Source organism: Macrotis lagotis, chromosome 2 (assembly GCF_037893015.1).
Source record: "Macrotis lagotis isolate mMagLag1 chromosome 2, bilby.v1.9.chrom.fasta, whole genome shotgun sequence".
NCBI lineage: Eukaryota > Metazoa > Chordata > Mammalia > Peramelemorphia > Peramelidae > Macrotis > Macrotis lagotis.
Genome location: NC_133659.1, coordinates 341911162 through 341928846, shown reverse-complemented (window position 1 = coordinate 341928846; position 17685 = coordinate 341911162). Strand labels below are relative to the sequence as shown.

The 17685-nt window shown below is 39.3% G+C and overlaps 1 protein-coding gene across 2 annotated transcripts in view; it reads left to right on the top strand.

The window, feature by feature from the left end:
* The window catches only part of TBC1D22A (TBC1 domain family member 22A), a 357164-nt gene that overhangs the window by 66447 nt on the left and 273032 nt on the right, over nt 1-17685 (top strand). For both annotated transcript variants that reach the window (XM_074227261.1, XM_074227262.1), the window contains exon 6: nt 10178-10306. In XM_074227261.1, the coding sequence (XP_074083362.1) occupies nt 10178-10306 (129 nt within the window). The remainder of the gene's footprint in view (nt 1-10177; nt 10307-17685) is intronic.

Genomic DNA, 17685 nt, shown 5'->3' with positions numbered 1-17685 from the left:
TTTAACTGAAATGAGAAAGTATTGGAGTTGGATTTGTAAAGAATTGCAGAGACACTCAACAAGCACTCACTCAATGTTTCACATTCTTGTGGGGGAGCGGGGTGAGAGGAATAACCAAGCCTCTTCTGGGGCTTCCCTTCCTTGCTTCCAAGGAATTTGGGGTCAAGTTACACCTGGGGGGTCAGGGAGCTCCCCAGGGGAGGAGGAAACTCCTCTGAGTTTTTCCATCACCAAGAAAATTTGGGTCTAAGCATATACTGGCTTTGTTTTACATTTATGATTAGTGTTTTTATAGCATGCTAATACAGCAATTAAATTTTCTGTAGTTCTGTCATTTAAAATTCATTGCATACTTGAATATATTTCATTTGCATAATTTTCAGTCTTGCTTAATTATCTAAAGGCCTCAACTTGCATGTATGTTTTCTTTTAAAAATGGGGATGTCATAAGGGAGTGGATGCGGGTATGTATTTTCAGGAACATCGCCTGTTTCTGATCTTGACATACTTGCCTATTGACTTAGTTTGAGGCCCTGCTTTAGCAGCCTTGCTCAGATTCATGCTTGAGGCCATGCCTTGGTTGAATGGAGCTGGAAGTCAGAAGAGCCAGGTCTGGACCAGGTTCTCATGGACAGCCCCAGGATGTTTGGGGCTGAGGAATGTTCTCTTTCAGCCAAGGGCATTGACAAGATGGTGGCTCCCTTGGAAGGGCAGTGCTTGGAGATTCTGAGAGGCCTGGGAGTAGGCTGAGCTTAGGGAATGTGGACAAGCTGAGTGGGTAGTTGAGGCAGCAGAGACCAGTGGGTTTAATGTGAGAGCACCTGGTTTCCCTTCTTGGCTCTGCTTTGGTGAGCTGGGGCACTTAGTCTTTCTGTGCCTCAGTTTCCTTCTCTGTATTTGAGGCCTAGTTCAGCCCTCAGTCCATGATCCTATAGACCAGTCAGAATTAGTAACCAGTTCAATTAGTAACCAGGTGGTTTTGGGTGGATATAATTTTCTAGTTTTCATGGACCAGTAATTCACCTTAATTTATAGCGGTTGTCAAAAATGCTCCTCAGGTGGTCTGACTGGTGGTTCAACTACCCACCAGTCATTTAGCAGCCTGGGGGCAGGTAAGGCTCCTTATAAGAGGGTTGGCAATGGTGCTGGGAGGTTCCTGCAGAGGGGTCCAAGGACCATTTGGAGGAGGTGGTGGCGAGTGAATCCTCTCTTTTCTCTACAAATATATGCACAAAGCAAGCTCTGCTGAGGACAAAGAGGAGAGAATTAAGAGAGGGAAGACTTGTCATGGAGGGTGGGATTTTAGTGGGCACATCAAGGAAGCCAGGGAGCTCAGTCATTGGAGGATAGGAGCTAGGGTGTTCCAAGCTTGGGGGCCTGCCAGGGAAAAGACTCAGAGTCTGAATGAAGGAAGAGGGTCTTGTGGGTGAAGTGGCCAAGGCCAGGGTCACTGGATGGAGGAGGAGGAGAAAAGATGTTATGGGGAGTTTGTTGGGAGAAAATTGGACAGGGAGGAGAAGGTTGGGTCAGGAAGGGCTTTGAAGGTCACACTGAACCCCAGGGGCTTCTGGAGTCAGGGGTCATGTTGTCAATGGTCTTCATTGAAAGAGTAGAGTCAGAGTCCATGAATATTTATTAATAGTCTCTGGTGTTCCCTGAACATTGACAAGGTCTGGGGATACAAAGAAAGGCCAAAGAGGATGCCTGCCCTGGAGGGACTCTCAGCCTGATGGGGGAGACCCCACTTCAACAGAAGCTAACTTCAACGGAGGCTGATGGGGTCGACAGAGAGTAGGGCAGTTCCAGAGCAACTTCCAGGAAGTTCCAGAGAACAGAGAAAGTGGGGAGTTAGGGAAAAGATTCAAAGCAGTTTGTTCTTTGAGGTAGCTTAAACATTGCCCCTACCATCTTTCTTTTCTATGGTCAATTTGTAGTATCCTGATAAGGCCTTTAGCAAGCTCAGCCTGGGCCAGAGACTTAGGAGTCAGGCCACATGAAGAATGTGGAGTGGGGACTGAAATGCAATTCATTTCTCTTAAATATCAGACCCAGAATTAATTCTCTGTCCTTAGTGCTAGTGGGAATAAGCATCTTCATTTTGCAGGACATGGAATACTCAAAACCTGCAGGAGTTTTTCCTGGAGTGTCTTGAAGTCCTTGGGGGGAAAAAAGGTCTTTGATCACCTGTGATCCTGAGCCATGATTGGGTGGATGCCTGAATATCAGAGATAAGAAGAGAGGGCATCCCTGGCCATGTGAAGGCCTGGATCTGGGAGATGCCAGGTTTTGACTGAAGAGAGGAGGGTGCATGTCCTAAGGTTAGCCAGGCAGGAAGTGTCAAGGAGAGGAGGCTCCTGGATCCTAGAAGGAGGAAGAAGCATTGTGATTTATTTACTGGAGAGTGACTGCTCTTTGGGAAGGTTGATCTCAGAGATTTCCTCCCATTTATACCATTTATATCTTACATCTTTTTTTTTTTCCTCCCCATGGCTTTTTCTCTCTGATATCTGGCTATATCTGGGAGGTGCCTCATCAATGTTTTTGACTGACTCCTTGCAGTTGATGTTTACAAGTGTTTCTGAACTCATTTTATGGATGAGGACATTGAGGCAAAGTCACTCACCCTTGGGGGAGTGCAGCTTTGCTCTTTCTGCAGTGCCGTCATCCATATCCTGTCCCTTAGGATTGGTGCTCCCCCAGCCTACCACCTGCATCTTTTTCTCCTGGAGTCAATGCTTCTTATTAAATAGTTTCTCCCCAAGTGAACCAGTACTGGCTCTTCTGGTCTCATCTACTCTTGGGGCTTGAGCAGTGTCTTGGCAGTTGGCTTTCAACAGTACATTTAGTCCAAGTTTCTTTCTTGAATTCCCTTCTTATATCATCCATCATCTGTTTGTCCTTGCAGCACCTCCAAGTCAACATGGAAGTCTGTCAGGGAAGATTTCACCCTTTTCTTTATCCCTTTCAGACTTCCCTACTTCAGTAAACCAGAAGCCTGTGCTCACAGTCCCTTACCCGATCCCCATGCCCAAGCAGCTGCTCAATCTTATTGGTTATGCCTCAGGCATCTTTCCACTTGCGTCCTCCTGCCAGGTGTCATCCTGATCTGGCCTCTCCTCTCCTCTTCCTTGAACTGTTTGTCTCCTTGACTGATTAGAACAAAAGACAGACTCTTCTTCCAGTATCTAGCCTCTTCTTCCAGTTCTGTTTCCTAATCCTTTCCTTTTGGGTGGCCTTTACATTTGACCTTTCTTTTTATCTCTGTCTCCTAGAAGATTGATTGGCTTCAGCAGGTCTCTGAGCCCTGCCTCCTGGTTGTTCCTTGGACAAGACAGTTATCTCTTGGCCCTGGGAGTCCATTGCTTGGAGTTCTGTCCCTCTTCTGCTCCATCTCCTGACCTCTCTGGCTTCTACCTTCTGCAGGAAGCCTTCCCACCCCTCTTAATTCTGCTGCCTTTCCTTGAATGATTTCTTTCTTATCCTGTATATAGCTTCTTTGATTGTAAACTCCTCAAGGGCAAAGATTGATTTTTTTCTGTATGCCCAGCATTTTGTTATAGTTTGAAAAATCCAACTTTAGATCTTACTAAATAGTTGTATCCCCAGTCTTTCCCAATGAGCCTGTCAGTACCCATGCTCAAACCCATAGGTTTTCTGGTATCATAGGTTATTGGTCCAGCATTCGTTTCCTTGAGGATACCTGGTCTCAGGCTCAGATAGAAAGCTAATTAAAAGTCCCATATGAACCTTCAATAGCAATTTCCTATAATCAAAGTGAATTTAGCTCTGAGGGACCAAAATATGTCATGTGGTGACTATAATCTTACAGTGGCAACAATAAGAGATCATCACAGTAATGCAACTCCTTTCTGTTGTCACCTATTAGGACTGTGCTTAAAAAGGAAATAAAGTAAACAAAAACTTGTAATTTTTTGTATCACATCTAAATCAGATTTATATAAAATTTTTTATAGTAAATGCTTAGTTTTTATCCATATTCAAATTGACACAAACACAAACCATTGCTTTTAGAAACCTTTTGAACTATTAGAACATCTTAGGTGACTTGAAAATAATTTGCATGCCTTTCAAACTGGTGTTTATAATTCCAAATGAAACCAAATGAACGCATATGAAAAATCAGAATTACAAGTAGGGTGACACATGAATTATTATATTTCATTAAACCTAATGTTTTCATACTGAATTCTTACTTTTTAAACAAAAACATCATAGAGATTTCTTTACTTAACTTATGAACATGATGGGTTTTACATCTTTTGTTTTATAGGTTTATATACTAATACCCAAAATATACTCATATCATTCAGAAAAGAAGAAAATAAGATTCTTCAGAAATTGAATTATTTACTGTGTTCAGTAGATTAACATAATTCTTATCTATGCTATGGAAATGACAAGAAATTAACATCAAAAACAGCAAAATCTTTTCTATTGACAGTACTTTAAGATACATTTATCTAATGACAAAACATTTCAATATTGCAGATAGTGGACTTACATATTTACTGCCTTGAAAACTACAGAATTTTTTTTTTAAGATTTTTGCAAGGCAAATGGGGTTAAGTGGCTTGCCCAAGGCCATACAGCTAGGTAATTATTGAGTGTCTAAGGCCGGATTTGAACTCAGGTACTCCTGACTTCAGGGCCAATGCTCTATCCGATGTGCCACCTAGTCGCCCTTCACTGTGCCACCTAGCCTCCCGCAGAATTTTCTATGAGAACTGTAAGCAAGAATTTAGCTAATCAGGTGGATAAGACCTAGGAAATGAAACTTCAACAGAAATATTCAAAGTCCTCGTGTCTCATTTCATTACAGTAGTTTAGATGAAAAGTGAATTTCCAAGTTGTTGATCAGCATTCACTGAAAGCAGAAGACCATTATCAATAATTAATTTCAGCAGAGGCCCTCTTCCCTCCTGACCAATAAAGCTATTATTATATTCTGCTACTACTTATTAATTTTAAATTAAATGATATTTTGCTACTGCTTATTAATGGTGTTTATCAGTTATGTTAAAAGATCTTCATTAAACACGGTCTTATCATTTTGTCTCTAAATATATCTCCAGAACAAAAATCTACATCAAAAATAGCAAAATCTAACAATGAGAACTTCAATATAGAGGGTCCTCAATATCTCATTAAGTAAGTTGGACAAAATGATTGTTAATATCAAATTATTGTACTGAATTAGCTTATAGGTTAAAAAATTTAAAACCACATCTAAAACTTTTCTTAAGGTTGTTAGGAAATTGTAAAATGATAGGTCTTTCTTAAAAAGCAAAAAAAAAAAATCTTCAGAATTTGTACTTACTAAACTCAAATTGATGGAAAAGTAGTTTTAACAAACATATCTTTTGATATAAACAAGCTTATAAAGTACCAACCAATTTTTTTTTTTTTTTACCAGTTGAAAGTCTGTATCACAGAAACTTTTGATAAAGATTTAGGACTAGATAGTTCTAAAGATCTCTTACAAGGTTACAAGATTTTCTTTGTACTTCAGTTAATAATCTTACAAATTATATAAATCATAATCAAAATAACAGTAAGTTTCCTTTTGTATAGAAATATAAATGTTAAAATAGTGGCTGTTTTCCAATACTTTTTAACATGTAGAGGAACTCTATATAGAGAGCAAGATGAAGTCAATTACATTTCTAAAGGTTTTGACCCCACATATAAAATGTTTACTAATCAATTTAGGATAGATAGTTAAATTTTAGTTAAATACGCAATAATGAAAAATATCTAAGAGATTTGTTTCACTTTAATTTTATTCATTCTTTTGTCAAATGGACAGATGTTTAGTTTATGAGAAAATCTGTCCTTACCAATAATCCTAGATGTTAGAATTATTTAGCAATATTTCTTAATATTGATCATTTAGAAACATCAAAATATTTTCATCAGAATTACATTTTAAAAGTTTGGAAGTTTCTTAATTTAATACTTTTTTTTCATATTACCTTGCACAAAAGATCAGACCTATAAAGTTATTTAAATAAAGGAAATTATATAGATTAATACATTTTTTTAATGCCAACTAACAAAAACTCTGTTCCATTTTCCCCTTCAGGGCTAAATTTTTGATTTAAATCAGACCTACTCTGGACTTAGAGCATGTGGTGAACTGCAGTTCACATATCACTTTTTTGGGTACTAGACTTTGTTTTGCTGCTAGCATTGTATGGCCAACTCAGAAAAGCTTCCTACGGATTTTTATTTTGAATCCTTTCTCTTAGTTTAAACCTGATTTGCTAACTGATTTCTAAAGGGAAAAACTCATCTTTTGGAGTTTCTTGCAGAAGTCAAATCACTACATTTTTCTTTAAAATGCTCTAAAATGGAGGCAGACCCTGAAATCTTAAAAATGATGACATTCTAAATTACATGATATGTATTATATATGATTTTATATTATTTGATCTATGCATACTACAATCTGTTATATCAAGGCTGTTCAAAATGTGCCTGGGTTTGCTAAATGTTTTAGTAAACAAAGCCAAGCTACTGCAGTGCTCTCACTAAATGGCAAATCAAAATATCTTGTCTGTTGTTTCAATAAAAACTTAAAAGTAAGGTTGGGGGCCAGCTAGGTGGCACATTGGATAGAGCACCGGCCCTGGAGTCAGGAGTACCTGAGTTCCAGTCTGGCCTAAGACACTTAATAATTACCTAGCTGTATGGGCTTGGGCCACTTAACCCCATTGCCTTGCAAAAACCTTAAAAAAAAAAAAAAGTAAGGTTGGACAGCCCATATGCTATAATATTCTGCTACTGCTTAATTTTAAAGTATAAATCCCAAACCCAAACAAATGAAAGTAGTTATTCACATTTTAGAACTTTCATTTAAACTAGGGCTTGAAATGAACTGAGTTGCCTAAGAATCTTAATTTTCTGAAATGTTATCAAATATAGCCTTAGATTACTAATTTAGCATTCTAAATTATATTTTTAAACAATTAATCTTAGAATAAGATTTATAATTTCCATCTTTTATGCTGAAACCAAAGATTTGATTACTTTTTGAGAGTTCCTCAAGTTAGGGCTGTTCTGTTAGGATTTTTATGATGTTAGAATTTTAATTTACTCTAAATATCTTAAATTATTTCAGATTTAGTTCTACAATCCCAGAAAGATTTCATAACTTATCTTTTGGTTACATTTCACATATAAATATATTAAATTTATCTTAAATCAAATTACAAACTCTTTCATAATCTATTCAAATTGTATAGAAGTCTCATATATAATTTACAGAAAAATATCAAATTTCCATAATCTGCTTTTCAATTCAGCAGTATATTTTATATTAATTTAGCTTAGATAACCTTTAACATACTCAATCAAAACCTAAATACCACTCCATTATTTTTGTTCACATTTTTGTTTTTGCAAGGCAGTGGGGTTAAGTGGCTTGCCCAAGGCCACACAGCTAGGTAATAAGTGTCTGGGGTCAGATTTGAACCCAGGTATTCCTGACTCCAGGGCTGGTGCTTTATCCACTGTGCCACCTAGCCGCCCTTGGTCATATTTTCTTAAAACATTGAGATTCAAAATAGTACCTTGCCTTCTTTTACATTTTCAGAGAGATAGAGATGGAGGGGATTGAGGATAGCCTGGAGTAGCGTGAATGAGATAAGAGAAGCTGCACTGCAGGATTACCAGAGCAAGTTTAAGAAATGAATGGGCCATTTCAAACCAAATTAGAGCTAGTATTAGGAAAAAACAGATTTTCCTCCTTCAAAATTTGATTTTTCTGGATAAATAAATTCTAAGAAAAATTCTAATTTTCCTCCATGTCAGCTAGAAAAACAAAGGAGAAAAATGACAGATGTCTAGAAGTCACTTCCTTGGCAAGGGAGGGAAATGAAAATGGGAACAGAATTGGCCAATCAGGACAGAGAAAGTACAATAGGATCAATCAAGGTTCAGAGAAAAACAAAGCAACCCAGGTAGAGCTTCAAGAGAGCAAAGATAATTTTAAAATATCACCATCCAGCAACCATCATTTCTCTGAGGGAGGAAGGGTAGGAATCATGTACCCCTTCCTATGTTGGGAGTTAAAAAGGCATCCTTTGCCTTATGCAAAGGTGGTGGGGGGAGGGGGAGGAGCATGGCTGGAACAATTTACATGTAAGGAAATTCCATCTTTATGCTCCTTCTAAAAACTCAAACAGAAGGTACACTGGTACTGGTAAAATGACCTAGAAAAAAGCTACTGTTACTAGTTAACATCAAAAATACCATATTAAGAAAAGTGACAAATAAACATTCAATACATACCAGAGGGTACTTGAACTAATTCTAACATCTGTGGATGTCAGTAACAAAACACACAAACCTGGGGAACACCTGAACCAAGTTTCACATTATCAGGTGCCAGAGACACAACCCCAAAACAAGAAGCATACCACAAACAAGGGGGGAACACAAACTCATCAGGTGCCGCAACCCCAAAACAACTGACATAAAAACCAGAGGGATAAGAATTTTCAGTAACCAAGAGGGGTACTAAGAGGCCTCCCAGGAGGCCTAAACCAAAGGACCTGAATCAAAAAAAAGTTCAATTAAATTGAAAAGTGCTAGACTCACCCCCTTCTAAGGCCACAATCCTTTTGCCAGCCTCAAAATCCGTCCCAGTATCTATGCAGGGAGCCTACCCTGTTTCCACATCAAAATGATCTAATCCCACATCTGTCAACTAAAATAGTAGTTCGAAATAGAGCAGCTACAATTTTCTTCAGGCAACAATTTATGATTGAGCTCTTGGGATGGCATATTTGGGAGGAGGGGAAGGACTTGCCCCTCTTCATATTCCTGTCCATGTCTGCATGTCATGGTACAGAACTTTAAAACTTAAATTGGGGCTAAAATAAAATGACAGAAAAATTTAAGGTTAAGAGGAAGTTTATTCTCCAGGATTTATCAAGAAACCTAGAAGTGGAGGCCATTATGGTAATGATCACACTGAGCAGAGGGAGATCCGGATCTTCATGCATAAAGGGGGATAAGGAAAGCATTAGGCCTCCTGGGAGGCCAGTCTATTAGGCTGCGTGATATTAGGTTCCTAATCCAATGCTATCTTGTCTAAATGAGAATCCCTAGTTTTCTCTTTTCCTGGATTAAGTATAATGAGGGCAGGACAACTTTCTTGGTTTCCTAACCACTTGTCTTCTGAATTTGTAATTAGCATTTCTTTTCTTACAACAGAAATGACTTTTTTTTTTTACCAGGAATATAGGGTTGAAATTCTTATTATTTGCTCACTGCTGTGACTACAGATATAAAAGTGGGAGGTCCTGGCCCTTGGAGAATTTCCTTTCTGTTAGGAAGAGCCCATATGCAAGGCAGGGGGTGGGGGTGGTGGAGGGTATGATTGGGACAGGATGGTGTGATGAGGGGAGTTAGACACTTCTGGATGTGCCTCTTCCAGAGTCAGTGGTCATGCTGACATTAGATGATTCTCAGAGGAGTGGTGGCCTGTGGGTGAGGATGTTGGTGGCCTGGGGTGGACATTTAGTCTTGATGTGGTATCCATGAGCGCCGGCGCAAATTCTCGGACCTGACTCATTCATTCACTCATTCATTCAGTAGTCAGGATCCACAGAGCCAGGGCACAAACCCCTCTGGGGTTTGGGGCAGGGCTGGGCACAGGTGCCTAATCTGAAACATGGAAAGCCCTTCTGAGACTCTAGATGGGATGGAATGGAATGGAGTAGAAAGGAAAGATGAAGTTATGGGGACAGACCTGATAGAAGAATTTCTGTAGTGGTCCCTGGGAAAGACTTCTGCCTGGCTTTGCCAGACTGTACTGTGGAGCAGAGATGGGGAAGGAGCCTCCTGTTTGTTGGCAGAGCATTGGAAGATGTTTGAGTGGAGTGAAAGTCCATACTGCAGGGAGGCTCCTTTTGAGATTCTAAGTGAAGCTCAATGAGACAATGCTTCCCTCAGCTGATCTGAGACAGCCTGGGGTCTCCAGGGGGCTCCTGTTGGGGGTTGCCAGACTCAACCTGTGAGCTTCTGCCATTCCCCATGTCAGATTTCAGAAGATTCACCCCTTCTGTGTTCCTTGAGGTGCCTGATTTTAAAATGTGGGCTTAAAATAGACTATGTGGTGGTAACTGACCCCCTTTACTTTTCTCATAAGGGTTACCTGCCTGCAAATGTGGATCGGAGAGAAGGCACCTTGAGGAGAAAACAAAAAGAGTATTTTGGATTTATTGACCAATATTATGATTCTCGGAATGATGAAGCTCACCAGGACACCTACAGACAGGTGAGAATCTTTCTGAGTTGCCTCTTCTCTGAATCAAGGTCCTTTTTCAGCTTGTTGGCTCTTGGTCAGACTTTTCCCCTAAAATTATGATCTCTCTATCCTACCATGTTATTTAAATGGGAAATGAATTTGACGTCACCTCAGTGACCATTTTCTGCCTTCATTTGCTTTGCTTTGTTGATCAGGCAATGTTTTCTACTGAAGAACCAGACACCTTTCTATTCCCCAAGTGTGCCTTTTATTTTTCCTCTTCTGTACCTTTGCCCTATTCGTTGTCATTCCTGATGTCTTTCTTCTTGTCTTAGCCTCTTACATTTCTTTTTGTCCTTCAAAATGTAATTCAGGTGCCCCTCTCCCCCTCAGGCCTCCCCCTAACCTTGCATGTGTGGTGCCTTCCTGCTTGCTCCCTCACCACAGATTTTGTCTGTAGAGGTGTTGGGTGAACCTTTTTTCAGGCTTTCTGCTCTGGGGATGGGCAGCCTGGGTGGCCTTGGAGGCCTTCTGTTGGTTTGAAGTCCATTGTTCTTACTTGAAGCTGCTTTGTTCAAGAAGGGGCTCCTCTCCCTGCCTGAATTTCAGGCCCTGGTCATTCATTCTCTGTCTCTCTCTGTCTTTCTCTCTCTCTCTCTCTGGCTCTCTCTCTCTCTCTCACTCTCTTTTGTAGGTTTTTTTTTTTGCAAGGCAATGGGGTTAAGTGACTTGCCCAAGATCACACAGCTAGGTAATTATTAAGTGTCTGAGGTTAGATTTGAACTTGGGTCCTCCTGACTCCAGTACTGGTACTCTATCTACTGCATCACCTAGCCACCCCTCATTCTCTCTTGATGGTCTGTCTAAAAGCTTTGCCCATTGAAGACATGTGAGGTCCTTTCTATTCTTTACATCTTCTTGGGCTTTGCCTTGTTCTGAAATATTGTTGTTGGTAAGTCAAATTGAATTAGCCTCCTGGTTCAGCTCTGGACCTTGGCTGTCCCTTGAGACTCAGGATTCAGCCCACTTAATGCTTTCTGTTCCTTGCGCCCATAAGAAATCTGAACAATATGACCCTTTTAATTTAATTTAATTTTAATTTCTTTTTGGTTTTTGCAAGGCAGTGGGGTTAAGTGACTTTCCCAAGGTCACACAGCTAGGCAGTCATTAAGTGTCTGAGGCCAGATTTGAATTCAAGTCCTCCTGACTCCTGCACCACCTAGCTGTCCCAATATGACCCTTTTTAAAAAAATAGATTTTTGTTGTTGTTGTTATTGTTGTTGCTGTTCTTATATCATTGTATCTCCTTCCCAGAAAGTGAGGTGTGAGGTTGGTATTTCTCTTATTATTAGTGATCTGATGCATTCTTTATTTTGGATACTTTGTCATTCTTCTTTGGAGAACTGTCTAAATCCTTTTACCATTTATTTATTGGGGAATGGCTGTAGTCATATATATTTATTGGTTATATATTTTGGATATCAAATCCTTACCAGAGGGGTGTGTGATACAAAGATTTTTTTTTCCCCTTTAGATACCTCTTATCTTATCCAGGGGCATTAATTTAGATTTTCAGTTTCAGTTCTTTTACTTTTTTTTTTAACATGACTTTTTCTTCACTGAATTTCTTCCCCTTATCCATGATCTCCATTTCTTGTTTGCTATTCTTTTGCTCTCCTTCAGCTCATTCTCTTCCTTAGTTTTTAAATTTCCTTTTTTTTCTGTGCCCCTTTCCAAAAAGAATCATCATGATCCATTTTTTCTTCCTGTTAACTTTAGACTTTCATTCACTGATTCATAACTCTTATAATTATCTGTATCTATAATTATCTTTTCTTTGTATTCTTCATGCTCTAGGGCCTTCCTTCTAGGTATGGCATTTAAAAGTTTCAAGAGTCATAATTTCTGGTTTATTTAATCATTTGATTAATAATAAGATGATCACTTGACTGTCTCTTTCTTAGACAAAAGACCTTCATGATGGCAGGTTCATGGCTTATATGCTCATTGGAAGAGGGGTATTTCCAAGGGCAACAATCAACTCTGACAGGTTTATACTTCATGAAAGAATGTATATGACAATGGAGGGACTGGACCTGAACTTTTTTCATGTCATTTGCTTCCATGAGCCTGGGACAAAACTCTGAGCAGAACAGAATGTTTCCCCCATCTGGGGGGGGTCTGAACAAAGAAATTGATCCAGTCTCATGTTCAGTCATGTCCTTCATGAGACTGAACTTTTAAAATCAGGACTAGAAAGAGGGTCAGCTTTGGATCTCCCCAGTCATTGGTTCTTGATACTCCTTCCTTTCACAGCTGCTCTCTTTCATACTTTCTAAGACTCGGTGCCTCATTGTGAAATGGTTAATATGATGGTGATAGTTATAGCTATCATTTGTAGAGCACCTCCTGTCTGCCAGACATTGTGCCAAGCCCAAAGGCTGTGGAGGGGAGGAGCTAGGATGACCATCATTTAGCAGATGAGGAACCTGAAGCAAAAAAGGTGAAGTCAAGGGTCACATAGCTAGACATCGTGTGAGACCAGATCGGAACTCAGTTCCTCCTGACCTGGTCTGGCAGTCTATCCACTACTCTATCCAACACTGCCTATGAAAGGGCTCCTCTCCTACCACCATCTATATACCTCTCTTGAAGACCTTCTCCCTGTTACCCCCTCCCCCCCAACTTCCCCCACCGTGGTATGGCCAGAGTTCCACTCTTTAGGTGCCAGTTGTCCTCTGATCCCCCCTTTTCCCTCCTCCCATACATTTAGAAAGAAATCTATAACTGGTCTCTCTGTTCCCCCCCTTGCCTACTGTATTATTTTGTACTCCTCCATTTCTGTTGTTTGAGCTATTTGAGGGGCAAATAATCCTGGATTTCTGGATTTCTTTCAAAAAATGTTTCAAACTCTTCTTTATTATTGAAATCCATATTTTGTCCTGTGTGATTAAGCAGGATGTGTTACTTTGGGCTTCATCCTGTGCTCTTTGGAACACAACAGTCCATTCTCTCCTTTTTTTTTCCTAATTGTACAATAGTCTTGTGTTATTCAAGTGCCCTTTTCTTGTCTTTCTCCTGATGACTTGTAAAACTTCTTGTTTCTGAATTGAATTGCCAAATTTAACCACTATGTATCTTGTTTTTTTTTTTCCTGGAGGTTATCTGTTAATTCTTTCTGTCAGAATTTCATTTTCTTTGTTCTGGGTTCTGGGTAGTTCTCTTCTATTATTTTCTTCATAGTGGTGGTAAGGGTTTTTGGTCTTGTCATGTTCTTCTGATAGATTGGGGATGCTGAAGTTATTTCTATATATCCTGTGTTCATGTTTTACTTGCATAGTGACCATATTTTCTTTTAATGTTTTTGTGTTTTACTTCTCTTCTTCTAGGTTTTCCTACACTTCAGTGTATTTGCATTCCCTATCTGTTATTCTCCCTTTTGTTTCTTTGGTGAGATTTGCCATTGCAGATTCTGGTTTCTCTGTTCAATTCATTGTTTTTGTTTTGCAGACCTTTAATTCTGCTTCCATACTTTTCATCTCTCTTTTAAACCACTCAGGAAAAACATGTCGTGGTTTTATCCTGTCTTCACATTCTACAGAGTCCTCTATCTTATCCAATGTTGGATCATTTTCCTTTGAAAATTCATAGATGCCTGAACTCATTTACTAGAGTTGGAGGCCATATTTCCTTCTGTGATCTGTTTTTCCTACTGCCTTAGCTGTTTATGTTTAGGGGACGTAAAGAGGGGTCCAGAGATCTTCAAGTGGAGCTGATCAGGGATTTTCCCAAGCCTTGATGGGCTTCTAAACTTGGGCATTCTGAGATGACCAGGCTCTCTCTCCCACCTTAGACTTGACTCTGGGCTGTCAGCTCTGTGTTGAGCTGACCTGAGAGAGGATCCTTCTCAGAGTCATTCATGAAGGTAAATGAACTCTTCTCAGGCCCCAGGAATGGACCTGGGAAAAATAATTTGCTTTGTTCTGCCCTGAAAAATTGATTTCCTGGAAATGGATGAGGACTATATATTGCCACTCTACCAGGACTTAGTGGGGAAAATGTAGACTCCATAGGGTTTTTTGGCTTTATTCAATATAAAATGGATTCAGTTATGGTTTCTTGAGTAGTCATTTGACAGACGGTGTGCATAATGTGTAAAATATTTAAATTTTATTGACAATTGTCAACTCATTCTGCTGTTCAGACTAGCATTTCATGGACTCTCTGTGATAGTCATTGACTGTCTACTTTACGGAAATGAAGAATTGGTTATGCTCTTATTAAGGAAAAAAGGGATGTTTTCAGTTGGCAGTGCTTGATTCTTTTCTTGTGTTTCAAGAAGAAACTTCTTATTCCGCTGAGCTGGCAAATTATTGCCAACAAACCTGTGGTAGAAATTATACCAGACTTCCAGTCTTATTAGTGCAGTCACACTTAATAAAACATTGCTGATTGATTCTCTTCCTGAAACTTGGTTGCTTTGGCCCTGTTTGCATCTAGCTCCAAGGACTGAAGATGCAATGTCTTAGTGAGCCATGCCCATTATCACCTAGGTTTGTGTTTCTTTAATTACTCAGAGAAAAACACAAAGTCCATTGACTTTATTTATTTTTTTAATTTTTTTTTAGGTTTTTGCAAGGCAAATAGGGTTAAGTGGCTTGCCCAAGGCCACACAGCTAGGTAATTATTAAGTGTCTGAGACTGGATTTGAATCCAGGCGGTGCTTTATCCACTACACCACCTAGCCGCCCCCTAGTCCATTGATTTTTTTTTTTAGGTTTTTTTGCAAGGCAAATGGGGTTAAGTGGCTTGCCCAAGACCACACAGCTAGGTAGTTATTATTAAGTGTCTGAGGCCGGATTTGAACCCAGGTACGCTTGACTCCAAGGCCGGTGCCCTATCCACTGCGCCACCCAGCTGCCCCTCCATTGACTTTAAAAGCTCAAAGAAACCCCCCAGAAATAACTTTCCAGTCTATGGGAAGACATGTTAAAGACTGCCTTGGACTTGTCATTGTATTTAAAAAAACACATTGAAAGTTTGGATGAGTTTTCAACCTTTTCCTCCGCTTTTATTTAAACAAGGATTTGTGATCAGTCAGGGATATCCCTTTGAAAAATGTAATAATCTAAATATTCTATTACAGGAAAATTAATTAAGTACAGGAAACACAAAACTTTATTCAGCTACTTCAACAGATAATAAAGTATATTTCAGTTCCATATTATGCATAATTAGTGAAAATATTTCCAAATTGTTAACTTTGTTTTTGCTTTCAGAATAGCGTTTTTTCCTCCACTTGACCTCTTAGACTCAAAGAATTACAAGTTTGGCCCACTTTGCAGCTAAAAGGGAACTGAGACTCGGCAGATCTACATGGTGGATCTGCTGGTCCTCCTTCCTTTTCCTGGCTTGGGAGCTAGAAGAGAAATACCCAATCCTTTTTCACCTTTGTGTCCAGTGTCTTTTGTAGCTGTCACTTCTTCCCCATTCCCATGGCCAATAGTCTTAGTTACAGTTCTGATGATCTTCTGCTTGAAGTAGCAAAAAGCTCTTTAACTGGTCTTCTTGTACCTATTCTTCCCTCTTCTAATCTGTCTTCCAAAATGCCCCAGGTTTCTTTTTCTTTTTCTTTTTTTCCAGTGGTTCCAGACCTGTGATTTTGGAATGCCAAAATCACATTTCCAGCATGGAAACATCCTAGCCACTTGCCTGGTCCTTAGGGTGCTAAGAGTTGTTTGGGTTTCGAAGAAGTTAAGGGGAATAGCCATGATTACAGAGGAAGTGTGTATCACAAGCAGCTTCTGGGCCGAAGGCAGAGCAGGCTTGCATTGCAGCCTTTTTTCATGTTTTTCTCTCCACATTAGTACTAAATTCCAATTGGGTTGTCTGTCTCCTTTTCACCAAATCTTCCACCTGTCAGATTTAGTCCAGTTTTTTCTTTGATTTTTGAGACCCTGTCTAATCTGGGCTCAGCTTCTCCTTTCTATGATTATAGAGCATAGAGCTGGAAAAGGGACCTTGAAGATCATCTTGCTAAGCCAGTGGCTTCCATCTTTATGAGTGGAGACTTGCTTTCTTTTTTTTCTTACTGATGTTTTATTTTATTTTTCCAATTACATGTTATTAAAGTTTTTCAACATTCATCTATATGCATATTTATAAGTTACACAATTTTCTTCTTCCACTCTCCCTTCCCACCCCCTACTTTCCCACTTTCTTTTTTCTTTTTCTTTTTTTTTGCAAGGCAATGGGGTTAAGCAGCTTACCCAAGGCCACATGGCTAGGTCATTATTAAGCGTCTGAGATCGGATTTGAACCCATGTACTCCTGACTCCAGGGCCGGTGCTTTATCCACTCCGCCACCCTCCCACTTTCTAACCACATCAGAGGGTTCCACTGGGGCAGGTTCATCACAGTCACCTCTCGCATCATGTCCAAATGCAGTTGGAAACAATCGGACCATTTTGTATCTGTCTGCCTTGCTACAGTTCCAGCAATACTTGGGTGTTGCCAACCTTTGGCTAATTTGCTTAGTGTGACAGAAAATCACAGAATTGTTTTCTCTTATTGTCAGCGGTTTGGAACATATTTCCATGCAGTCGTTTGTAGCTTGTGATTTGTATTTAGAAAGCTCTTTGATGATGTTCTTTGACCTGTTGACATTGCCTCTTGGTGTTATATATTTGTATCAGTCAATTCTCCTTACTTGTTTGATACCAAACTGTTAGTGTGACTTTAGGATGCAAATAATTTTTCCTACTTTATAATTTCTTTCCTAATTATGCCTTCATTAGTCATCAAAAGCTTTTTAATATTCCATAGTCACAATTGTCAGTTTTTTCTTTTGTGATCTTTTCTGTTTTGCATGAAAACTCCCGGAGCCCACTCTTCTGACTTTTCTTTTCTTTTTTTTTAATAGTGTAACCTTTTATAATTAACTTGTATACCCATTTTGAGGTTTTTGTGGTATGTGATATAAGCTTTTGATCTAAACCTAATTTTTGTTTTGAAGATTTTCCATTTCCTTAGTAGTTATCATAAAAAAAAGGAAACAGTCCAGTATCTTAAGAGCTACATCTGGATAGGGGCTAGGATCACTTTAAAAGAAGTCAATTTGTATCAGAGATCATATGAATTTGATATATAAATTTAATTTTTTGCTACTTTGAGCTAAGTGAGACTAGAACTGGAAAAAAGAAAACAGTTAAAGATTCGTCTGAAGAATGAATGAATGGACGGATGGATGGACAGATGAATGAAGAAGCATTTATTGGGCCTTTATTGTTTTCTAAACACTGTGCACAGTGCTGAGAGTGCAAACAGAAAAAGCCAGACAGTTCACGTTCTGGAGTGTACCATCTGTTTGGGGGAGACAGCACATAAAGGGGAAATTAGTGTTTGAAAGG